At 46.5% G+C, this 25,377-nt stretch overlaps 1 protein-coding gene across 1 annotated transcript; it reads left to right on the top strand.

Annotated features, from left to right (window-relative positions):
* The first annotated feature begins 246 nt into the window (after positions 1 to 246).
* SESN2 (sestrin 2) lies at positions 247 to 18,464 on the top strand. The gene is made up of 10 exons (XM_077150626.1): positions 247 to 706; positions 7,417 to 7,482; positions 9,237 to 9,434; positions 9,803 to 9,985; positions 10,097 to 10,309; positions 10,841 to 10,991; positions 11,464 to 11,582; positions 11,975 to 12,165; positions 15,326 to 15,470; positions 16,641 to 18,464. The coding sequence occupies exons 1-10, from the start codon at positions 620 to 622 to the stop codon at positions 16,725 to 16,727; spliced, it is 1,440 nt and encodes a 479-aa protein (XP_077006741.1). The 5' UTR covers positions 247 to 619; the 3' UTR covers positions 16,728 to 18,464.
* Positions 18,465 to 25,377: the final 6,913 nt, after the last annotated feature.

Raw genomic sequence — 25,377 nt, 5'->3', positions numbered from 1 at the left:
CTGGGCTGTCACTCTTGCCGGGCATTGCCTGCACTCTGACTAACCCCTCTTGCAAAAGTTTGCAGCATTGGTCTGGGCCAGACTACAGCTCCCAGAGTTCCCGGGAACTTCCCGATGCCAATTGGCCGAGCAGGGGACTCCAGCGGGAGGTGTTGCTCCCGCCTCCCCGGGAAACAGACATCTGATTGGCTGCGGTGCGGGCTTTTGTGTCCCCGCCCTCCCCCGGGGACCGCAGCGGGCTGAGCGGGTCTGCTGGTGTCAGGGCCGGGCGAGCGCTGGCAGTTCCGCGGCGGGGATGCTGAGAAGCGCTGGGTTCGCGAGCAGCCCTGGCCACTGCGGACTTCCGAGGCGCTCCGCACGGTGAGAACCCTCGCGCCGCGGCCAATCGTAGGCTCCTGCGGCCATTCACCGTTCCAGAAGAGGGGCTGAGTGAGAGTCCAGCGCAGCAGCGGCCGTTCCCGGTTTCTGGGCTTTCGGAGAGTTCTGGAATCGCGAGAGGCACAGGGTTCTAGAAACCCGCCCGCAGCCCCGGGTCCCGGCTTCCCGCTGTGCATCCGTCCAACGCCCCCTCCGGGTGCCCGGGTCGTCTGCGAGCCGCGGCTCCGTCCTGGCGCACACTATGATCGTCGCGGACTCCGAGTGCAGCGCTGAGCTCAAGGGCTACCTGCCGTTCACCCGGGGCGGCGGCGGCGCCGGGGCCGAAGAGGTAAGCGGCGGCTGGGCGACACCACTCTTCGCAGGCACCCGGAGCGGCGTCGGAGCCTCGGGCCGTCCGGAGCGGAGTCAGTGCGCCCCTCGGGCTTGGGGAGGGGGAGTGAAGTGCGTAACCTGGGTGTGGGGTTGCATCAACCGGCAGCCTCGGCCTTCTCCGCCCCCTTCCCCTCCCCCTCCCCCTCCCCCCCAGAGGTGTGAAGCCTCCAAGGCTCCCTCGGACCCTTGGCCAAGGAGAAGGGGGCCTTCTCGAGGTTCTCGGGTTAGGGCGATTGTCGAGAGCGCCTTCAAGTCCAGGCAAATCCCGGCCGGCGCGGCCCGACCACTCCTCCTCCCCGCCTCCTTCCGCAGATTCCCTTCCTCCTGGCCGGGGCAGGCCGGCTGGGCACTCTTTCTAGGATATGTCCGCGCTCCAGTTCCCGAGCGCCGGTAACTGGGCGTCTGGGACTGGCCAGCGAAGGCCGACAGGGTCTCCTGCTATTCCCCGCTCCCTACCCCGCCCCCTCTATCTCGCCCCAGTTGGAGGGGGTGGGCGGCGCGCTCCAAGAGGTGGGGCCCGCGGGCGCTCCGGGGGCTTGGCCGGCTGCCCGACCCGCGGCGGCGGCGGCCCGAGCTGGGGAGAGAGGGACTTGGGTGGGGGGAACTCTGGTCGCGGCTCCCGAACCCAAGTGCTATTAGACTGCGTTCTAGTAAGTGGTCTGAGGTCCTAAAAGTTTGTTTCTCGCAGAATCGATCTCCCCTTAGCCACCAGGCAGAGCCTGAAGGGACTTTGCTGTGAGGCTAGGATAAAGACTGGGCCTCCTCCCACCCCTCTGCGATGCAGAACGTTTTATCATTTATTAAGCACCTACGAGATGCCGGGCTCCGGCTCTTGCCTGCGTTTTCTCTGAGTCTTCAGAACTAAGCAAGCAAAATAGGAGCTGTACTATAGCCCCATTTTACCGAATGAGGAAATTGAGGCCCAGGAGGGATTTAAGGAGAAGCTTTAAGGAGAAACTTCTCGATAATCTCACCCAGTAGCTCTTTCTTTGGCCTGGGTGGCTCCAGGATTTTGGTGTGCTTGGGCGCTTCAAGGAAATTTGCTTGCCTCTCTTGTTGGGAGTTAGAGAGTGCTAGTCCTGAGCTCTGTGACCCGGGAAAATCTCTGACCTTCTCTGAGCAACCTGGTGTCTTGGTCCTAACTTCAACAGTGGATGGTTTATGTTCTAGGTTTTCTGTTAGCTCGAGTTTAACTCCTTCCTCACCCTGATTTAGGGGCTCCCTATGGAGGAATGACTCCAGCTTCTGCTACTCTTAGCCTTGTTGTTACTTTGACCAATTTGCTTTACACCCTGAGTCTATCTCCTTCTTTGTGAAAAATGGGAATAGTATTATTGAGAGTTCCTGGACACTAGAGTGGAAGAGAGTTGGGTTCATGCCCCATCTCTCTCCCACTCACCAACTTTGTGACTTTGACCAAGTGAGAGGTCACCTCTCTGATCCACAACTTCCTCCCTTGGGGGGCTTGATAATCTCTGAGGGATTCTCTGGCGAATTAACTGGGAAGACAAGCAAAATCACACCACAATGCTGGAACATGGTAACTGCATCAAACATGCTAGCTATGGTTAGAATGTGACCAAACCCACTGGGAACGTGGCTCACACTTCCCTTTCTCCAGATGGTCTCACAAGGGTGCGCCCTCAGCCCTCCCTTCCTGTCTGAGGTGAGAATTGGTTTATCCTTCTCTGGGAAGTGGTCTGGGGAGAAGAGAGTATCTCAGATAGTTGAGACAGACTCTTGAGTGAGTGCTCTTTAGATGGAAGCCCCCTGTCAGCAGTGGAGAGACTGGTGGTGTATAGGGTGTTTCTGTGTATTCTCTCTTGTGAAAAGAGGTCTTTGGGAAGGAGTGTCTGCTTAAGTGGGAATCCTTAGAAGACAGAAGGGAACTGGCTGATCTTACAGAACCCTATGCTTGAAGCCCCATGGAAGACCCAGATGTGCAGCCCCCTCATTTCCCTAACTTTTCAGCACAGGCCCTGCGAGAGGTTCAAGGCCTTCAGGTGTACATATCTCTGGAAAATCCTTAATACTTCACTCTGTTGGTGTTTTTAGAGCGTTTTGGGGCTCTAGAAACACTTCCTCAAATATCACTTCCTCAAGAAAGCCTTTCTTCCCTCACCAGATAAGTCCCCTGCTCCCAAGTGCCCTTCTTCATTGTGGAAGATTTTATCCCAATTATAGTGAAACTTTTGAGTAACTAGGTGTTTCTTGTCTGTCTCCTCTACTCACTGGAAGTGCCCAGGGGCAGGGACCCCACCCTACAGGTCCCATTCCTGTCTGAGCACTGTACTTAGCACTTAGTAAGTGTCCATAGCTATTTGTCCCTTGTTGACTTAGCTGACCCTTGTGAATCTGTGCAGGCTTTGAAATCTTATCTGAGCTTGTGCCCTTGTGGGACTGAACCTTTCAGAACCCCTGAGACCTCTAAAGAGAGGATAACAAGACCTGTTTTCAGAGGTGCTTGTGAAGAATCAGCAAGATCGAATGTGTAAAGCACTTAGCCTTGTGCACAGGCCCTGGTGGGCATACAAGTGAATGACAAGCCCTCCTGCACCCTTCCACCCAAGGCTGGTGGTCAGGGACTGTTAGGAGTTGTGTCTTCCTCAGGTATAAATCCAGGAACTATCTAAATTCAGCTGGCCAGAACTGCTGACCTTATGGGGAAAAAGAGGGGCTGTTTGCCCCTCCCCAACTAGCAGGGTAACTTAACAAGCGTCAGTTGCTGATTCTCAGGGTCTGGGAATAAAGGCTGGAACTACTCCAAGAGGCCTATGTGGGCAGTGGACAGCAAACTTGGAAGGCAGATTGAGCTGGGTTCAAATCTCCAGGTTTTGGGTCATTCCAAGAGCTGTCCTGCTGGAATGGAAAGGTCCTTGGAAACCAGGCAGATTTGGGTTCAAACTCTGGTCAGATTGGCCACTTGTGGTGCTTAATCTTTGGAGCCTTAATCTTTTGTGTGTGTGCGAAATAGAGAGACCCATCACCCAAAAACTGATGTGAAGATTAAATGGAGCCTATATGCAAGTGCCTGACTTGATAAAAAATTGTTTAGCAAGCACTTAAATTTGGAGCCAGGGAATGAACTTGCGTGGATTTTCCTTGTACAACTTGCCCAAAGTCCTCCCAACTGAGTGGCCTTCCCTGAATGTTGTCTAACTCCTCCGGTGTTCCTGCTGCCTGTGTGACTACCTCAGTCAGGTCTATAGGAACTGCCGCCATTGGTCCTCCCTCTTCCCCACACTAGCTATGTTACCTTGGGTCAGGTGTCCTGCCCTCTCTGGGCTTTGCATTTTTTCATCCAAAAAGTGGAGATGGAGAATCTTGCCTTTATCAGATGTGGTAAATCTACACTGTCCAATATGGTAGCCTTAGCCATACGTGGCTATTTACATTTTGATAAATTAAAATGAAATAAAATTTAAAATTTCTGTTTTTTAGTCACTCTAGCCACAGTTCAAATGTTCAGTACTCACAGTGCAGATATAGGACATTCCATCATTGCGGAAGGTTCTATTGGACTGTTGTGTGCTAGACAATGGGGTAACAACAGGTAACTAGATCCAGTGAGTGCCCTGAAAGTGAGAAACAATGCAATGTGACAGGTGCTGTGATTGTAGACAGTGGATCATGAGAGTTAAGGGCAGAGAGAAGGGGCTTCTCATTCCCAGGGAGTCCCAGATACAAAATCCTTGAGGCTATTGAGACCTTAAGAAATTTAGAGGATGGGGAATCATTTTGGCAGTTGTAAAAACCTGGTTCGAATCCAAGTTCTACCACCTCCTATCCAGCTGCGTGCCCACAAGGGACTTGACTTGTTCTCTCGGAGCCTTATTTCTCATCTGTAAACTAGGGCAGTAGTAGTTCCTACCATAAAGCATAGGCAGTGCATGTTGAATAAATACTAAGCCAATGGTGACCAATACTATTGACTTCCTACCCAAGGGAGTGGGGAAGGCTGACTTGAGGGTATCGTCTTTTGGCAATGAAACTCAGCCCTGTCTGCCTCCCCCCGGATGTCAAGGTCAGTCAAGCATGCAGGGTTTTGGAGATTGGAATCGACTTGGGCTTGCCCTCAGGGCTTTGTTCCCTCTACCTGGAATGCTGGTCCCCCAGATCTTTACAGGCCCTGTTGCCTTCTCATCACTTAGACATCAGCACATAGGTCACTCCCTCAGGCTTTCCCTGTCTTCTCAGACTAAAATATTGCACATCCCCACACCTCATCATACGTTCCTCTCGTTGCTCTACTTCATTTTCTTTATAGACTCTGTGATCTGAGATCCTACTCATTTGTTTGCTTGTCTTTCCCTATTAGATTGTAAATTCTATGAGGCTGTCTTTGCACTACTGAATTCCAACTACGTACCATATAGTCATCAAAAATATTTGTTGTATGAACAGTTTAATTCTGGTTCCTCCTGGAAAGCACTGAGCATAGTGCCTTATACTTGGGAAAATGATCAATAAATGGCATAAAACAATGGTGCTCCACCCTGGCTGTACATTATTCTGAGGCCCTACCCCAGCCCTATTAAATTAGAATTCTGGGGGTGAGTGCTGGGTGGGATGTGAGCATTGGTATTTTTACTTAAAGCTTCTCCAAGGGATTCTAATGTACAGCCTGGATTGAGAAATCCTTGTCGGAAATAACAGTGAGGTTCAGGATGGCTGGCTTGTATTAAGTGCCTTACTGGGGAGTAGGTACTGAGCTAAACTCTATACGAACATTAAATCTTCATGACTACCAACTACCTAGTGAGAATAGATACTATATCTCCATTATTTGGTGAGGAAACGGAGGCTCACATAACACAGATAGCAGCTGGGAGCATTATAATTTGGCCAGGCAGTTGGTTTTAGAGACCCTATCTCTCTTTCTTTAAATGTATTTTTATTGCTAAATCTTAGCATATAAACATTCTTAACATACAGACATTCCATACATGGTCTGTAATCAATGAGCCCCTGTTTCCTAACTGCAGTCATCATCATCTTCTTCATCATCATCACTATTATCATCATCATCATCATTATTAGGGCTGGGAAATATTGATGGATCCAGACCTATCACTTCCAGACCCCCACTTATCACCTCCTTCCCTTAGCCCTTCCCCGGGCAGATTTTGGAACGAGAAGGGTGCCAAAGTTGCTCCCTACGTCTTCCTAGCACCTTTGGTGGGCCCACCTTGCCTCACCGCACCCTATGTTGTGGTTTCTGTCTGTCCTCAGCTCCCCCGAGGGGGAGTTTGTGGAGTCAGCAGTCCTTATCTCTCAGACAGTGCTGTTCTGCTTTTCTCTCCTGTGAGGGAGGAGGGGAGCTGTAAAGGGAGTGCCGGGGACTACCCTGGACTTGGAGCTGCCTGCCTGGTCGGTCCCAGAAGTAGGGGCTGAAAGGGGCAGGAACAGTTAGCCTAACCACCTTCTCTGTCCAGCATGAGTCCAGGTTACTTTCCAGGAGCACAGGCAAGGTAATGCCAGAATTTGTACTTGCCCCTAGGATTCCCAAATCTAGTGTTCTTTTCTTTGTGTTATTCCCGAGCCCCAGAGCTCTGCCTGCCTCAGGGGGCTTTCGGCCACTTGAGAAGGAAGGTTCAGTTATAGAGTTTAGTCTCTGAACTCCTGGGGATTGGTGCTAGAGCTAGACTTAAATGGGGAGGGGTTGGAGGAGGCTCTGTCTCTGTCCAGCGAGGGATATTACTCTAGTTTGGGTAAGCTCTGTTTCTGAGGCCAGTGCTGAAGAAAAGCATCCTCCCTTTCCCATCTCTAGAACCAAGAGAAGCAGATTTATTGAATACATGATTCTGGTGAGTTCTAAAGAGGCTCAAATACATACAAACAGGAACACGCCCTCCCACGTGTCAGAATAGCTGTTACCTCAAACAGCCTGCTCTGATTTCCTCCATGCCTCTGTTTTCTCTATATTTTTCATTCATAGACTATTATGAATAATCTGCTCTTGCTCTTAAAATGTGACCAGGTGACAGGGAGTCTTAACACAGTTAGAAGCTAAATGTTTTCAGAGGCAAAAGCGCTGGGAATTGTGGGGCTCACAAAGGGTCTCCTGCAGGTCAGAAAAAAAGGTCAAGGGACCTCCTGCCTGAAGGTCAACAAGATTTAGCTTTGCAAAAGCAGGGACCAGTGGGAAGGTAGTGGTCCTGAGCCACTAATTTATCTGGAGGGCTATAGGAGATTAAGGCAGGGTTTTAAGCCAGTTGATTAGATCAGTAGGATTCTAGAGTACTTGGATACCTGGTTCCTAGATACACTTGACGGGGACATTTTTCCTGGCACATGTGGTCAAATCATGCCTTCTGTGTTTTTTTTTGGGGGGGGTGGCTGCCAAGAAGGTGGTCTCCAGCAGATAAGCAAAAAGGTGGCTAATATTTCTCTTCTCCAGGTCCCTCCCACCCAGCAATGCTGGGGCTCGTGGGTCCCTGCCCAGTCCTGCTGAACTTAGCTTGTGGGGCCAACCCTCTTCCTCGCTTATGCTCTCTCCGCCTACCAAGCCGGGTATTTATCTCCCAACTGGCTCCTCTGTGCTGGGTGCACAGAAAGGTGGTTTTAAAAGCTCAGTGTGGTTCCACAAGAGAGGAGGAGGCTTGAGAGATAACTATCCTGTAGTCCTCCCCCACTGCTAAGTAATCATAATATGTCTCCTCGTAGGAGCAGAGGGAGAGCCGGGCTCGGCGAGGCCCTCGAGGGCCCAGCGCCTTCATCCCTGTGGAAGAGGTAAGCTTGGACGGGGTTAGGAATCTTTGGTTGCCTTGGGGTGGGGTGGGGGTGTCTTTTCTTGTCCCTTGAAATAGCAGTTTTGAAAGTACCACTTCAGGTTCCTGACTCATTTAATCCACAAAACAGTTCTGAAGCTGGCACTGTCGACTTCATTTTTATGGGAAGTGAACAGGCTCAGAGAGGTAAAGTGATAGTAACACAGCTAGATAATGACCCAACTTTTGACTCCCAGGTCAGTGCCCATTTTCCTTAAGAAGAGAGAACTAAAGAATGATCATGGTGATGAATATACAACAATGTGATGGTATTGTGAGCCACTGATTGTTCACCAAGTATGGAGTGTTCATATGTTAAGAATGTTTGTGCTTGTATGTTGTTTTGTTTTGTCAATAAAAAAAAAGAGAGAACTATGTATGTTTATTTTCTTATTCTTGACTGTGCATATATTAAATTTTTTTCTAGGTTCAAAAGTAATATATGTTCATTGTAAACAAAATTCCAGTGTTTCAGAAAGTTCTGATCTGTTGTACTCCCTCCTCCTGCAGAGATAATCATTATTAACCATTTGCCACTCCGGACTTTTTTGTTTCGTACAGATAATTATTTACAATACAAAATCAAGGTCATAGTTTACAACTTATTTGTTCCCCCACCCCCACTTACTACAACTGATTGACAGCTCATTTACTGAGTCAATTCATTTGTTCATTTAAATCTATTGAATGACTAACCTTCCAGGCACTGTTCTAGGTCTGGACATTCAGCAGTGAACAGACAGATAAAAATCTTCGCTTTTACGGAGCTTACATTCTAATGTGTGTGTGTGTGTGTGTGTGAGGAGGGAAGAGGGATGCCTTTAAAATACATGTACAAAGACCTAAAATAACAATGGTTTATTTTTCTTTGGCCTTCGGTGAACAGAGAGGAATATTTTGTTTCCTTGTTCTCTGATCTCCTGAATGCATTTAACAAGTATTTAAGTACCCCAACCCCACCTCACCATGTAAATGTAAGGTGAACACCACCCACTGATTTCTATAGACTAGAATTTTAAACTCAACTAATGTATTCTTCTGTTTCATTTTTTTTTCATTTATAAATAACTACTCCCCTTTTATAATAAAGGAAAGAATATAGGCTTTAGAGTTCATCTAGATTTGAATCCTGGTTCTGTCATTTACCAGATCTGTTACCTTGAGCAAGGAACTAAACCTCTCTGGGCCTCAGTTGAGGATACTAATATATGCACTTTGCAGAATTGTTAGGAAAATTCAGTGAGAAAATGTCGGGAAAACCCCAAACTCAGTCAATATTGGGCACTCAGGAAATGGGAAGTTTTTGCATTCATACCCTGTGGTTATATGGATTTGTACTATTGTATGGGAGCCCCAGGAGGGCAGGAGAAACTGTACTTTAACCTGTGTGCCTGAGTTTTCCTAGCTTAAAGTGGAGAAAAGACTATTCCGATTTCCTGGGTTGTCTTGAGGATTAAATGAATTAATATACGTAAAGTGCTGGAACAACACTTGGCTGATAGTAAGCATAAATATTTATCTATTATTACATAAGGTGCCTAGCAGATATTTGTTTAATGACTTAATGAAATGTTTTTTCCTCCCCTAGTCCACATTTTTTAGACATGGAGGTTGTTTTCAGTTTTTCGTTGTAATAAACTCACCACAGTGAATGTGTTGGCATCCTTGGTGGGGATGCAGCAGAGTACCCATGCTTTCCTTACCTTTTCTTGGCAGGTTCTTCGGGAGGGGCCTGAGAGCCTGGAACAGCACCTGGGGCTGGAGGCACTGATGTCCTCAGGGCGGGTGGACAACCTGGCAGTGGTGATGGGCCTGCACCCCGACTACCTTAGCAGCTTCTGGCGCCTGCACTACTTGCTGCTGCATACGGATGGGCCCCTGGCCAGCTCCTGGCGCCACTATATTGCCATCATGGTGAGCTTGTCTGGTCCTGATTTTGGAGATTCTGTCCTGGGATCTGTCCACTGGGGTCTTCCTGAGCTGATTTCATAGATGAGAGGGAGAGGTAGCATAAAACAGAGGAAAGCCCTGGCTTCATCTGAGCATCCATACAATTTTAGATTTTGAAGAGACGCATCTTTAATGACTGCTTTACAGATTGGGAAACTAAGATGCAAGGGCACAGGTGACCCATCCAAGGTCCCACAGCAAGCTGTGGCAGAGCTGAGGTTAGAACTTAGTTTCCTGCCACTCTGTGGAGTCTTCCTGTGTGGAACTGCCCCCCTGAGCAGGGCACAGGGGAGGGAGGGTGACTCAGGAGGCTGTGTCCACCACCTCCACAGGCTGCCGCCCGCCACCAGTGCTCCTACCTGGTAGGCTACCACATGGCCGAGTTTCTGCAAACTGGTGGTGACCCTGAGTGGCTGCTGGGCCTCCACCATGCCCCTGAGAAGATACGCAAATTGAGTGAGATCAACAAGCTGCTGGCACATCGACCATGGCTTATCACCAAGGAGCATATCCAGGTGCAGGGGGCAGAGAGGTGGCTCTCCAAGGGAGCACAGGGTCCAAGCTGGGACTTGGTGGGCAGCCCAGACGGCAGGTACTGAGCAGGACTGCCCTTCCTTCTCCTTCAGGCCCTACTGAAGACAGGTGAGCACAGCTGGTCCCTGGCAGAGCTCATCCAGGCCCTGGTCTTGATCTCCCACTGCCACTCACTGGCTTCCTTCGTGTTTGGCTGTGGCATCCTCCCCGAGGGGGACCCTGAAGGCAGCCCTGCTCCCCAGGTGCCTTCGCCTCCCAGTGAGCGGAGCAGCCCTCCCAGCAGAGACCCATTGAACAACTCTGGGGTAAGTCACTCCACGTTTGCATCTTGGTGGAGAAGGAATCTGGCATGGCTTCTGGTCCTTGGGTAGAATCCGCTGCCTCCCTTTCACCTCACACTGAGGGGCCTTGGAAAAGTTACATCTGTGAAATGGGGCTCCGTGGGTTGTAAGGATTAAATGAAGTAACCATGTGACTGATCTCTCATCATAGCCCCGTAGGCTCAAAGTTTTTAGTATTTTTAAAACTGTTAAGTTTCGGTTTTACTCCATACCATGGCCTTTGTTTGTTTTAATATAAAAATATAGGTACCTAAAAATTGCCTTCTCTCTGAGGGACGTTGTGCTCAGGAAAGACACATGTTTATTCTTTAGCTTCTTAAACTTTATTTTGGGAAGCACAGATCATGTGAGCTGCTTGCACTGTGCCTGTCACAGAGGCACACTAGGCTTTTATGAGTTTACGATCCTTCGGGAAGGCTCAGCATGTGCAAAGGTTACGTGGTCTCCCAGGGTTGAGGGGGGAAGAGATAATCACCACTGGGCTCCCTCTACCAGGGCTTTGAAGCCGCACGCGATGTGGAGGCTCTGGTGGAACGCATGAAGCAGCTGCAGGAGAGCCTTCTGCAGGACGAGGGGGCATCCCAGGAGGAGATGGAGAGCCGCTTTGAACTGGAGAAGTCGGAGAGCCTGCTGGTGACCCCTTCAGGTACAGCACCATAGGCATCCATTTCCAGGGGTTGCCCCCTGCCTACCCGACCTGTAGTGCAGAGCAGGCCCCTCCACAACCATATCTCTTCTGTTCTGGAGGCAACCAAGTCTTGACCACCCTTCCAGTAGGTTCCAAGCATGGACTTTAGGGCCAGACCTGGTTTTATTCACTTTTCTGGCTGTGTAACCACGGACGAGTTACTTCCTGTCTCAGGGCCTCAGTCTCCTTACATATGAAGGATTGCCTATATTTTTATTGCCCGTATTATTAATAAATAAGGGCTTGATTCGCCTTCATCCCCAGGCCTGGCTCCAGCTGACATCCTGTTTCCCATTCTCTGCAGCAAGAGCATTTTTCTGGGCCTCTAGTCTGTACCTTCCCCGCCCACTACTGATGACTAACAAGGAGTGGGGGCCTGTGTGCATCAGGCCTCAATCTCATTGTGGCCTCTTTCTGATGTGGTCCTCAGCTGACTTCCTGGAGCCAACTCCGTGCCCAGACATGCTTTGCTTTGTGGAAGATCCCACTTTTGGATATGAGGATTTCACCCGACGAGGTGCTCAGGCACCCCCCACCTTCCGTGCCCAGGTAGACATCTCCCCACTAGTCTTGTTGTTGCCTCAGACTTATAAACAAGCAGGGGGTGAAAGGATTGTGGGTTGTAGAGTTGGCACCTTTTCTCCCAACCTGGAAATTTCTCCAGATTCCAGGGAGGGGAGCACAGTGGAAAGGCCTCTGGATCCAGTGCAGACCACTGATCTGCACCCTAAGCTCAGAGTGTCCTGATCACAGGAAGGAGGTCAGCCCAAAGTGTATCCTCCACAGCTTCTTAGGCCCAGGACAAGCAGTGCTATCTCCGTGGGGTGAGGAGGGAACACTGTGGAAAGCCAAGTCATGTTCCAGAGGACCCAGGGATGAGGCCTCTCTGGCTGGCGCTGGGCTCCAAAGACTGCTCGCTGACCCCTTTCCACGTTCCACAGGACTATACCTGGGAAGATCATGGCTACTCGCTGATCCAGCGGCTCTACCCGGAGGGTGGGCAGTTGCTGGACGAGAAGTTCCAGGCAGCCTATAGCCTTACCTACAACACCATTGCCATGCACAGCGGTGTGGACACCTCTGTGCTCCGCAGAGCCATCTGGAACTACATCCATTGTGTCTTTGGCATCAGGTGGGCACAGGTCTCCTCACCCAGGCCATGTGTGTATATTGCATGTCCCCAATCTGAGCTCACAGTTCCGATTCTTGTGTTTTTCCCTTTTTTCCCTGCATTTCCTGCATATACTCTTTTTCAAAACAAATCTATTTCTTTACTAAACATAAAAGGTGATAGAAGTGCTCATTGTTTGAATCTCACAAAATGAAACTTTAATCCCACTCCCTAGAAATAACTGTAGTTATATTGGATGTTGGTATTTCCATTCCTTCACAATTATTTACTATAACAAAAGTAGCTAGCAGCCCTTCCTGGGTAGTAAATAATAACATAAATGCTCATCAGTAGGGGACTTTAAATAATGGTGTGTCCATTTAGTGAAATCTTTTGCAGCTGTTCAAAATGACAATAGCGGTCTATTTATATTGACAAAATCTTAAGATGTCTTAAGAAAAGAGAAAGCTGGTTACATGTACAATCTTCTTTTTTGCTCCTAAAAGTGGGTACATGTGGGAAAATGAGTGGAAGGCTGTATGCTAAAATGTTATTTAATAGTGGTTGTCTCTGTTATAGTATCATGTGAGGAATTATATTTTTATTTTGTTGTTTTAAGTATTTTCTGAGTAGTTTTTTTTTTTTAGTTGAAAGGATCACCTCAACATATTCTGCTACTTGCAGAAGTAGCTTTTTTTCACAAGTGATCCATTGTCGGTCATCTTCGTTGTCAGTGTATACAGACCTTTTATGTTTTTTAGTCGCCACCTGGTGATCTGTTATGGATGTATCATAACTTGTTTTTGAAAGTCCCCCTTTGTTGGCTCTCTAGGTTGTTTGCAGTGTTTCACTATTACAAACACTATATGCACTGACTAGCCTTCTGCATAAATTTTTTGTTGATAAAAGCCTAGAGGTGAAATTACCTGTCAAGTTTAACGCAGGATAATTGTTTTTCAGCTTGGGAAAAAAAAGTCTTAATTTCATACTTTGATAAAATTATGGGAAATTTTAAGACTTAAGGGGAAAAATAATTTTCCACAAATTCTCCCACTCCGCATCCACATCCTGGTGTGTTTTTCCCATTACATTTATTCTTTGCTGCCACTTTTGTATTGAACTTATACTGGTGTTTCATTTAAAACATATAGAAAAAGCAAAAAAACAGATCCCACCTGCTCTTCTTCTTGTCAAGTATTTCCTTCCTTTCTTTTTCCTATGCAAAAAAAAACAAAACATAACTAATTTTACAACAATTAGATCTGTTCACCATTTTCTTGCCTACTCATTTACTTAAATGTGCATATATTTCAGGGAACATGTGGTTTTGTTGTTGGGTTTTTTTTTTGTTGTTTGTTTTTTTGCTTTTGTCATTTAATAATTTATGCCAAGCATCTAAAAATTACCCCCCAAATTTTAAAAAGGTAAGTGTTTCTGGTAGAAAATGTGTATTTCTGTGTTCTGCTGGCTTTTTTTGAGACAAGGTTTATAGGAACAAATTAAATCGAAGGCCAATTCTGAGGCCTCATTTAGTTGCTTATTCCATTCATCCTTATGAAGCATCCCTTTCCCTAATGTCTTAGTAACTATCAGGAAACAAGCTAACCCTGTTAAAGAACCTATTAACATTCAGTATATAAATTTTTACACATTTCTGTTCTATGATTCAGAGACTTTTTTAAAACTTAGTATATCGAAGGTCCAATTTTCTCCTAACAAGCATGTTTTATTTTAAAATTGAGACTGATTGAAGACAGTCAATTTAAAGACACTATTAGTCTCATTTAGGAGTGATTATCTAGAAGTCCCGACTCGCCAAATTTTAAAACCCAGCAGCCCTGATCAAATTTCTTCTATGTGAAAATAAGTGCTATCGCTTTTGAGAAACACTTTGTCAGAGAAATCCGCTGTGGCCTGCACATTATCTTTTTACATTTCACCTGGTACTTTTAACATAATTGTGAAGTTGGCCAGTTTCCTGTAAGCACCAGCATTTTATAAGGACAAAAAGCGTTAATAAAAATCAGTTAGGGCAGGCCACGATGGCCCACTGGCAGAGCACTCACCGCCATGCCAGAGACCCGGGTTCGATTCCCGGTGCCTGCTCATGCAAAAAAAAAAAAAAAAAAAATCAGTTAATTTACTATAAGGCAAACAATAAAAACTTTCCCAAGTTTTTGAAGTTGTTTGGAAGTGGATCTGTCCTTAATATAAAATGTATCTAAACTTACTTGTGCAGAGTTAACACTGAAACTTATAAATTGATGACAGTTTGAAGTGTTTTGCTGGCTTTTAAAATTAATTTCACTGAGTAGTAAGTTGAGCTGTGCTTACTTGCTCACTTGCTTACTTGTTGGTTATTGACAGGTTTCCAATCTAGGGCAGGCTGAGAATATGGCACAGGCTAGTTTCTGCCCAGCCTGCAGGTCCAGCCTCTCTGATGTCTAATATGGTCTTTCTTTCCATAAACTTTGTCTTCCAATCCTGTCCTTCAGTTATCAACCAACCATCCCCATCTATACTGCTCTGTAATGATGTTGGCTGCCCTGCCTCACTGGACTGAGTGAGAAGCAGACAGCATGTCTTCTAGACTTGTCCAAGTTGCTCTTTGACTGTGAACAGTTAATTTCCCTCTCCAGGCCTTAGTTCACCCACCTGTAAAATGACTGCCTGCTCCTTTTTATCCTTCTCTTCCTTCTCCAGGAAGCATAAGGACTCCAAAATGGTCAGGTGGGTGACCTGCTTCCACATTCCATGGCCTTTACTATAGAGTAGTGAATATAACTTTGGAGTCAGGCAGAGCTGGGTTTGAGTCCCATTTCTAGCTGTGTGACTTAGGGCAAGTGACTTAACTTCTCTGAATCTCGGTTTCCTCATCTGGAAAAACTGGGCTGATGAAGCCTGTTGTATACAGTAGTTTTCAGGATTCTTTTAGTATATAGCCACAAAATACCTGCCACACTTGGTGCTCCTTCTCTTTGCATTCCTGGAGTGCAACCCTGCACATTTGACAGCCTGTGATAAATGGCATCAGATGTTTTTATGAAGGAACCAGGCTTCTCATTGCTTCCTACCATATTCTTGCCACTCTGCATTCCTCCCTGTGTGGAGTGGAGATGGGGGCGGGGAGCTACCTCTGGGAGCAGAGGGTGAGTGATGCTTTTGGGTCCTCTCTATCCAGATATGATGACTATGACTATGGGGAGGTGAACCAGCTCCTGGAGCGGAATCTCAAGGTCTATATCAAGACGGTGGCCTGCTACCCAGAGAAGACCACTCGGAGGATGTATAACCTCTTCTGGAGGCACTTCCGTCACTCAGAGAAGGTATAGCCCCTGGGGGAGGGATGGGCCCTCCAAGGAACCCAGGAAGGGGCTAAGACTGGAGGAACAGGATGGAATAGTCCAGTCAGAGGGAGCAAGGGATCAGGACACATTGAGGAATACCTGACTGAGTCTTGTCTTGCAAGATACGGGAGGCCTGGGCCTGTGTTCCTGGGTGTAGGTCCTACCTCCCTGTGTGATCTATTTACTCACATGTAGAGTGGTAATATGGGTGCCTACTTCCCAGGATCCTCAGGGGCAGCCTGGCTGACCTGTTTCAAATCATAGGACCATCATTTCGTTGCTGTGTATACTTAACCCAGTAGTCACTTTAACTTTTCTGAGCTTTTCTTGTGTGTGTGTGTGTGTGTGTGTGTGTGATTTTTGTTTTTCTGACTGAACCCTAACTGATATAGTAGTTGATGGAAGAGAGGTCCATAGAAGCAGACCCTTGAAGATAACATTTTCTCACCAAGGGACACAATGATGGTTTCACTAACTAAGAATTTGTCTTCCTCCTGACCATTTCGGAGTGAGTTCTTATGCTTCTGAATAAGCATGGAAAGAAATGGTTTCTCAACTGGCTCAGGAGATGGATTCCACTTACTAATGGGAAATGTGTCATTACAGCATAGGACCAGGAAGGCACATTTGGGACATAGTGAACTCTCTGAGCTGCTTCTTAACACTTACATGACCAAAAAACAAAAGTTAATGGGGCAAGAGAATTATAGCAAGATGTAAGGGAGTGGGAACCAGTCCCTCCACAAAGCAACTATCGATTTGGCAGAAACTCTCTCAACTATTTTGTAACTTTGGAGTCTAACAAAACACCAGCATCTAGGGAAAAGCTTTTTTATCTTTACAGTGAGAATAAACACTGCCTGCATTTCAGAGTTACTGAGAGAATGAAGTGAGAAAAAGTATATAAACCCCAGATCTCTAGAAGGTGCTCAGTTAGTGATAGCACTTGTTTCTAGCTCCAGAGGGATGAGTTGTGATAGAATGAATGTGCTTGGAAGTCTTCAGCAATCCTTGCACCAAACTCCTCAGAACCTTAGAAGGGTCAGAGCATCTCTGAAGGGCAGCGAGGGGACACACTGCATGATCAGGGTCAGTGGCAGTCTAGAAGGGATGGGGTGAGTTGCTAACAAGCCCTTGTCTGTACCGCAGGTCCATGTGAACTTGCTGCTCCTGGAGGCCCGCATGCAAGCCGCCCTGCTCTACACCCTCCGGGCTGTCACCCGTTACATGACCTGATTTCCGTGGTACCTGGATCCAGAGCAGCTGACCCTGGGGGCATCCTCTTCTCTGCAAGGACTTCTCTGTCTGGAGATAAGCCCAGACCCCTTTGCTGTTCCATACCCATCAACCCCACTCTAGGGATGGGCTTGTGTGACGTGCAGCCCCCAAGCCACACCCTCTTTTTCTCACTGGAATGGACAGGATCATTGCACTTGACTCTGGGATCCCAGCTCTACCCCTGCGAACTGGAGAGAACTAGGAGACCCCAGCAGGCCAAGTCCTTCTTCCTAGCCCAGGCCCCCAGAAGTGGAGGGCACAGAAAGGAAAAAGGGCCCGGCTAGGACTCATCTGCCAGCACTCTGGACTCCAGGCACCGTGAGTGCTGTTGCCTTCCTGGACTGGGAAATCCCTGGCTAGGCCCCAAAGGAGAGGAGAAGACACCTCCAGGGACTGACACTCCAGGCAGCTTTGCCCTCCTTGCCCTCCCATTTCTAGATTTCATTACCTCTCACTATCATTCACCCATCAATGTGAATATCAGGGTCACAGCAGGTCTGTGTTCAGTTCCCCAAAATCCTGAGCTTGAAGGCCCCTTGTTCTCTGGTTGCCCTTGTCCTATTTCAGTTTTTTTTGCCTCCTTCTCCTTCTTACCCTTTTTTCCCAGGCCTAGTGGTGTGGGGGGTCCCAGGTGACAGACCAGGAACATCAAAAGAAGATTTTTTTTTTGGAGGCTTTGGGCCTCTGCTGGTCACTTTGCCTTCTGAAGAAGAGGGAATATGAGATTACACATTCTTCACTTTTTGCTCCTTTATGGTTGAGATTCAAAGTCCTTTAGGGCCTCTCACCTGGAGCCACAGTCAATGCCCAGGGGAGGGAGAGAGAGAAATCTTTCCCTCAGAACTGCAGGTGCCCTGCAGGGGCTGGCACCCTCTTTTCCTATCTCTCTTAGCTCTGATGTAGATGTTTGCCAAAAAGTTGAGCCTTTCTAGGTGGCTTAGATGGTACCATGGCTGAGTGAGTGCCACTGGCCAGGTGACCACAGGTACATGCCAGACCTCTTTGGCTGCTTCCACACTTGCAAACTGAGCGGTAGGACTAGATTTGTAAGATGCCTCACTCTTTACCCTGGCATTCCCAGGCTAACTTCCCAGCAGGAAACCTAATTCCTTGTAAGATCTCAAAGGCTTTGGGGTCCCCCCCCACTCCTGTAGTCAGTGTCTCCTGGCTGCCATCCAAGGACCCCTCCCCCATCCCAATTTCTATCCCTTCTCCTTGATTTTAGGTAGGTTGCTTGGAGGCAGAAGCAGCCAAGGACTGATCCCAGGCACTTTCTGTAGTAAACAAGCTGTGAATTGTGATGTCGTCTACCCTTCTTCCAGCAGGACGTGCCTCCTCTCCAACCAGTTGGGAGGTGTCCGAGAAAAGGCAAGGGCCAAGATACGCTGCTGCTTCTGACCTCCTCTTGGGGTGGGGCGGGAGAGGAGCCTGGTCAGCGTGCCACATTTCAGTCCCGTGCAGGCATGGGGAAGCAACTGGCATCCCCTTCGAGCCTCCAGCCCCTCCCCACAAAGAAGCTGGGCAGGAGGGAAGGGGCCCAACATGGGGTTTGGGTTCTCTAGGGGACCTGATGACTCTGTGAATGTCCTCTGGATGAGTAGGGAAGGGTAGTCAGTGTTCAAGTGCAGAAATCTTTGGCTTTGCTACCTGTTCTGTAAGATGACAAATAAAGGTTCACTGAGGTTTTGTTTTGTACTCCTTGTTAATGGGCTGTTTTTCCATTTCATGAGGGTCATAGTTCACCTTCTAGCACAAGCGGGGAGCTGTGGTTGCATCATGAATCTGACCTGTCAGTCCCTGCCCCGTCGGGCACTTGTGCCCAGTGACCGCAGTACTGGGAGTGGTTGGCATTGAAAGTCTAGTTCTGAACTTTGGGTTCCTAGTCCTGCCACCTATGGTGACTGTCCTGGCATTATGAACTAATAATGACCGTGTTATTTTTCTCACTAAACCTGACCCTGTGCTGAATACTTGGAAGCCATTTCTCTGAATCTGCAGCAGTCATGCAAAAGAACTGAGACGCAGAGAAGTGAAGTGAAATTGCTGAGGTCATATAGCCAGTCAGTATGGAGCCAAGATTCCAACCCAGAGGCCCTGGAATGTCATCTCACTGCTTTTCCCACTCCTGAGCTTCCCCTGTGGCAGAGGGAGGCTGTTGAGAATCTCTGGGGGAACCCCCTGGTGTCCTCTGCCCTGCCTCAGGTGCCAACCTCTCATTCTTCCCTTTCCAGCACCAAGGAGACAGAACCAGGCATAAGGACTCAGATGTGACCCCCAAGTTGTGCTAATGCCATTTAGTAGCTTTGTGACTTTGGTCAAGTTTCTTAACTTCTCTGGGCACCAGGAACTAGTAAGCTTATCAGGAAAACCACACCATGACTAAGAGCTAAAACCTCGTTTCCCACTTCCTCTAAACACTGCATCATAAAACTAAAACAGGTCTCCTACATGAAGCCTCCCTTGATTGACTCCATGTCCCCTTTCCCCTTGAAGTACTTCTTCATTTTTGCAACATTTCCTTTTACCTACTCTTCCTTTTAGAGTATTTGAGAGGGTGTGAAAGAAAGTGAATCATCAGACTTGGAAGACATTGGATTCTAGATCTTGACTTTGCCAAGAGGTCTAGGGGATTGATTAATTTCACCATTCCTTAAGTTTCCTCAGCACCCCCCCAAAAAAGAATAAAATGTCTACTTTGCCTGTTTTACCTCAAGATTATGAATTTGTAAACTATAATCTGTTCTACAGGGTACAAGGAAGACTAGTAAGCTTCATATTTATTTTGATTGTCCAGGAGCCAGGTTTCCATTTCTTTTCCTGGTTGCATTTGAGTGTGAGTCTGTGCCAGATGTTTTCCAATGTAATCTCTCACTTAATCTTCACAACAACCTGAGGAGAGAAGGATGGTATTCCCATTTTACATTTTACAGGGAACTGCAAATGAGAGTCTCGGGAACACTAGCAGTCAGACAGACCCGGGTTCAGATTCCAGCCTTGACATTTAATATCTATCTGACTCTGCATGAGTTTCTTCCATTCTTCTCCCTCCTCAATTTCCTTATTAAGGGACTGGAATGAATACCTAGGTCACAGGAGGGTTGTGAGGATTAAATAATGCATGAAAACCACCCAGCACAGTTCAGGTAGCTGGCACGTGATGCTAGTGAGTCATTCAGTGTTCAGGAATTTGCCCAACAGCACACAGCTGAGCTCAGATTTGAATCCTTGTCAGTAGGATTCCAGAGCTCTTTGATTTGCATGCTTTTGCCCCCCAAACTCTCCAGGTCCTCCACCTATATACTGTTTATCTTGTTCAAGTCAGTTTTCAAATGGAATTGAAAACTCCTGGCTCAAGATCGTTTCAATGTTTTAGCCTACTTCACCCCAGGATCTGGGTGCACTTAGAACGCAAACAGGTTGGAGTTGGAGAGGGAGGGGTGATTCGAATATTTTCATTTGTTTGGTTTCATTTCATTTGTTTGAAGCTGTGCTCGGTTTGAGGACTGCTGAGAGTGGGTAGCAAAAGGAGCTGGGTGAGTCTCCAGCAGGTTTCAAACATTCACCTGAGCCCTGTGACAGGTAGATTGTAGCAGTGGCTCCAAGCTTTAATGTGCTTTGGGATCTCCAGGGGATCCGTGGTTGAGCCTGTAATATATACCACGCCCTGGAGATAGATCAGTGGGCAGCGGCATGGCTCCTGCCTTCCTGGGATTTACTGTCTAGTGGAGGAGATAGACATTAGAGCATTACACAACCACGACTAATTATTTAAATTGCAATTGTAATCTGCACCTCAAAGGAAGAATATGAAGTGCTGTAAAAGCATTTATCCGTTTCTCAAACAGCATCAGAGCCTTTCTTCCGAGGAAATGTCAGACTTCAGCAGAAGCTAAAATGCATCCGAGAGGAGCAGTTTCCTACCCACCGAGGTACCTGAGGGCTCCGTGGAAGAAAGTTAGAAAACTGCCCATCTGTATTCTTCTGGAGGGGATGCTGTGGGTGGTGACACCCATTCCTTCCCCCACCACCCAGCTCCTTTGGAAGTGTTAGCTGCCCAAGGCTTTCAGCTGAGTCTGGCAATTGCCCTGGATTGCAGGTTGGGGCCTAGCTCAAGGTTATCCCAGCCCCAGGTAACCTGCCTGCAGTGACTGATTGACGCTGGCAGGAGTGCACAAAGACCTTGTCCCTTTGCCCTCATATGAAAGAACTCTGAAGAATTTTCCCAGCTCCAGAGCTCCCTGCAGGATCAGCTGACACATCTGTTGTAGTTGCATTGCAGTTCAGCTTCTCCCTCTTCCCAGTCCTGCTGCTCACTGTCCTATGATATTGGTCTCCAATAAACCTCCTGTGTGCACATTTCCATCTCAGAGTCTGCTTGCTGCTGTCCTTGACCTAAGACACTTTCTTATCACAGGTGGTGAAACTAAACACCAGGCAGAAGAAATGACTTGCTTGAGATCTCACGAGACTAAACCTTTGGATCCTTTTCATAGTTTGCCACCACCTTGTCCCAGTCTCCCTGAGATTGGAGGCAACAGCTGCAATGCAGTAAGCACCAGAATAGGATCTCACTCCCATACCCAACTCCATGACCATAGACCTTGGGCAAGCCACTTTCCTTCTCTAGGGAGACAGCAAAGTGCCCCATCTTCCCTTAAGTCTGCCTGTCTGATGCGGTAGGTCCCGAGAGAAACTCCTTGCAACAGAAGCCCTTTCCTCCTATGTCTGAATCATCTGTGATCTCATAGATGGTTTCTGTCCTGTTTCTGTCCCATTTCTGAGTGTCCAAACTCACATTTTATGAATTCACTTTATTCATGCTAACAGTATACTAGTAGTGTCCCAGCTACTGCTAGATGCTGGCAGTAGACAGACACAGTCCTAGATCTCATGGGCCATGCAGTCCAATCAAACAAACACTTGTGGTAAGTCCTGGTGGGAAAAGAAAGCACAGGTTAGAGCCCTCTTACATTGCTGGTGAGAATGGAACATGGTGCTGCCACCACGGGAAACATTTTGGCATTTCCTCAAAATGTTAAATATAAAATGACCATTGGACCTGGCACTTTCACTCCTACATATATATTCCAAAGTACTGAAAACAGGTACTCAAACAAGGACTAGTACACGCACATTTATAGCAGCCAAAAGGTAGAAGCTGCCCAAGGGTCCATCAGTGGATGAATTGGTAAACAAATTGTGGTATATATACCCAAAGGAATATTATTCAGCCATCAACAGAAATAAAGTATTGATAAATGCAACAATGAGGATGAACTTCAAAAACATTATGCTTGGCACCTGTGAAATATGCCAGACCCAAAAGGTCACATAGTATGTGATTCCACTGATGTGAAATATCCAGAACAGATAAATCCACAGAGACAGAGTATATAGCTTGGTGTTTGTTTGCCCCGAGCTGGAGGGAGGTGGCAATGGGGAACTAGTGCTCAAAGGGGATGGGGTTTCCTTATGGGGTGATGAAAATGTTTGGAACTAGATAGAGGGATGGTTACACATCATTGTGAATGTACTAAGTGCCACTGAATTATTCACCTTAAAATGGCTAGGAGAGGGCTTTCAACCAGCTGGGTCCCACACCCAGGGAGATCTGATCAAATGCCCAGACACCAGCAGAAAATAATGGATGACGCTCGGAAAATTGAAGATATGGCCCAATCAAAGGAACAAACCAATAGTTCAAATGAGATACAGGAGCTGAGACAACTAATGCTGAATATACGAACAGAAATGGAAAAACTCTTCAAAAACCAAATCAATAAATTGAGGGAGGACATGAAGAAGACATGGGCTGAACAAAAAGAAGAAATAGAAAATCTGAAAAAACAAATCACAGAACTTGTGGGAGTGAAGGACAAAGAAGAAAAAATGGAAAAAACAATGGATACCTACAATGGTAGATCTAAAGAGACAGAAGCTACAATTAGTGAACTGGAGGATGGAACAACTGAATTCCAAAAAGAAACAGAAACTATAGGGAAAAGAATGGAAAAACTTGAGCAGGGAATCAGGGAACTGAATGACAATATGAAGCGCACAAATATACGTGTTGTGGGTGTCCCAGAAGGAGAAGAGAAGGGAAAAGGAGGAGAAAAACTAATGGAAGAAATTATCACTGAAAATTTCCCAACTCTTATGAAAGACCTAAATATACAGATCCAAGAAGTGCAGCGCACCCCAAAGAGAATAGACCCAAATAGGCATTCTCCAAGACATTTACTAGTTAGAATGTCAGAGGTCAAAGAGAAAGAGAGGATCTTGAAAGCAGCAAGAGAAAAACAATCTGTCACATACAAGGGAAACCCAATAAGATTATGTGTAGATTTCTCAGCAGAAACCATGGAAGCTAGAAGACAGTGGGATGATATATTTAAATCACTAAAAGAGAAAAACTGCCAACCAAGACTCCTATATCCAGCAAAATTGTCCTTCAAAAATGAAGGAGAAATTAAAACATTTATAGACAAAAAGTCACTGAGAGAATTTGTGACCAAGAGACCAGCTCTGCAAGAAATACTAAAGGGAGCACTAGAGTCAGATATGAAAAGACAGAAGAGAGAGGTATGGAGTAAAGTGTAGAAAGAAGGAAAATCAGATATGATATATATAATACAAAAGCCAAAATGGTAGAGGAAAATATTATCCAAACAGTAATAACACTAAAAGTTAATGGACTGAATTTCCCAATCAAAAGACATAGAATGGCAGAATGGATTACGACCCAGCAATACCACTGCTAGGTATCTACTCAAAGGACTTAAGGGCAAAGACACAGACGGACATTTGCACACCAGTGTTTATAGCAGCATTATCTACAACTTCAAAGAGATGGAAACAGCCAAAATGCCCATCAAACAGACGAGTGGCTAAACAAACTGTGGCATATACCTACGATGGAATATTATGCAGCTTTAAGACAGACTAAACTTATGGAGCATGTAATAACATAGATGGACCTAGAGAACATTATGCTGAGTGAGTCTAGCCAAAAACTAAAGGACAAATACTGTATGGTCCCACTGATGTGAACCGACATTCGAGAATCAGCTTGGACTATATCATTGGTAACAGAGACCAGCAGGAGTTAGAAACAGGGTAAGATAATGGGTAATTGGAGCTGAAGGGATACAGACTGTGCAACAGGACTAGATACAAAAACTCAAAAATGGACAGCACAATAATACCTAAGTGGAATGTAACTAGGTTGGAACACTGAATGAAGCTGCACCTGAAATATGGTTTTTTGTTTGTTTGTTTGTGTGTTTGTATCTTTTGTTTTTGTTTTTTTCTTTTTCCTTTTTATATATATATATATTATTAGTATTATTATTTTAATTCTCTTCTCTATATTAACATTCTATATCTTTTTCTGCTGTTTTGCTAGTTCTTTTCCTAAATCGATGCAAATGTACTAAGAAATGATGATCATACATCTATGTGATGATACTAAGAATTACTGAGTGCATGTGTAGAATGGAATGATTTCTAAATGTTGTGTTAATTTCTTTTCTTTTTTTTGATTAATAAAAAAATTAAAAAAAAAAATAAAAAAAAAAATGGCTAGGAGAGGGTACACTGTGGGAGTTCTCAGAAGGCATCGCCAGAAGGAAAGGAGGGGTTGGCCAAGGGTGGGAAGGGAGAGAGGAGTGTGGAGCAGAGAAGGTTTCTGGAGGAAGGAAAAGCAGAGAAGATTTGAGGCAGGGAGGAGAAGACCTTGTGATTGGGACAACAGGAGAACGGGAGGAAGTGGTGGGCGGGGGGTTGCTGCGGGAGGAAGCCAGGCTCCAGCAACCCCTTGCTGGGCATGTTAAAAGTTTTGGATTTTATCCTGTGGGCATTGGGAAATCTTCAGAGGAGATTTCGTTATGTATTACAACATAGATATTATTTATTAGAAGAGGAAGTGGAGAAGGTAGCATGACATTTAGGACACTGGGTACCAGTTACTCCATTAATTCTGACAATGGCCCTGTATGGCAGAGCCCATTATTGGCCCCATTTTACAGGGAGGCACAATTGAACTTAGGTTTGAAAAATCCCCTGACCCAAAAAGGTCTCTCTGGTTCCCTGTCCACACCCAAAGGATGCCTTTTCCTTCTTCGAACTTGCCAAGGCGTTTTGTTTTTTTTTCCCCTGATATAATCATTTGTATGACTTGCTCAATTCCCCATTAGATTGCAAGCTCCAGAAAGGCAGAGATTTTTGGTCTGGAGTATTCTCTGCTTTCTATCCAGAGCCTGGAACAGGGCCTGGCACACAATAGGTGTTGAATAAATGTGGGAGGAATATGTGTTTGTATCACTGGGATGCCTTGTCCAGAGCTGGGCCTGGGCGGCGATGCTCAGGAAATAGCAGCCTCCCAGCGTTGTGTGTTCAGCCTCTGCTCTGGTTGTCTCTTTGTGTTTCATCCCAGCTCTCAGACCCAGCGACCGGCTGGTGCCAGGCAAAGAGCTTGGACTTTGGAACCAGACAGATGAGGCTCAAATCTGAGTGCAAGTCCATCTGGAATGAGGCAGAGCATAAACAAACAGAACCAAGTACGTGTCTGGCCTTTGGTAAGTTTCTTTTAATTCCTTCATCTATTAAA

Source organism: Tamandua tetradactyla, chromosome 2 (assembly GCF_023851605.1).
Source record: "Tamandua tetradactyla isolate mTamTet1 chromosome 2, mTamTet1.pri, whole genome shotgun sequence".
NCBI classification, from domain to species: Eukaryota; Metazoa; Chordata; class Mammalia; order Pilosa; family Myrmecophagidae; genus Tamandua; species Tamandua tetradactyla.
This window is presented reverse-complemented; position numbering and strand designations above follow the sequence as displayed.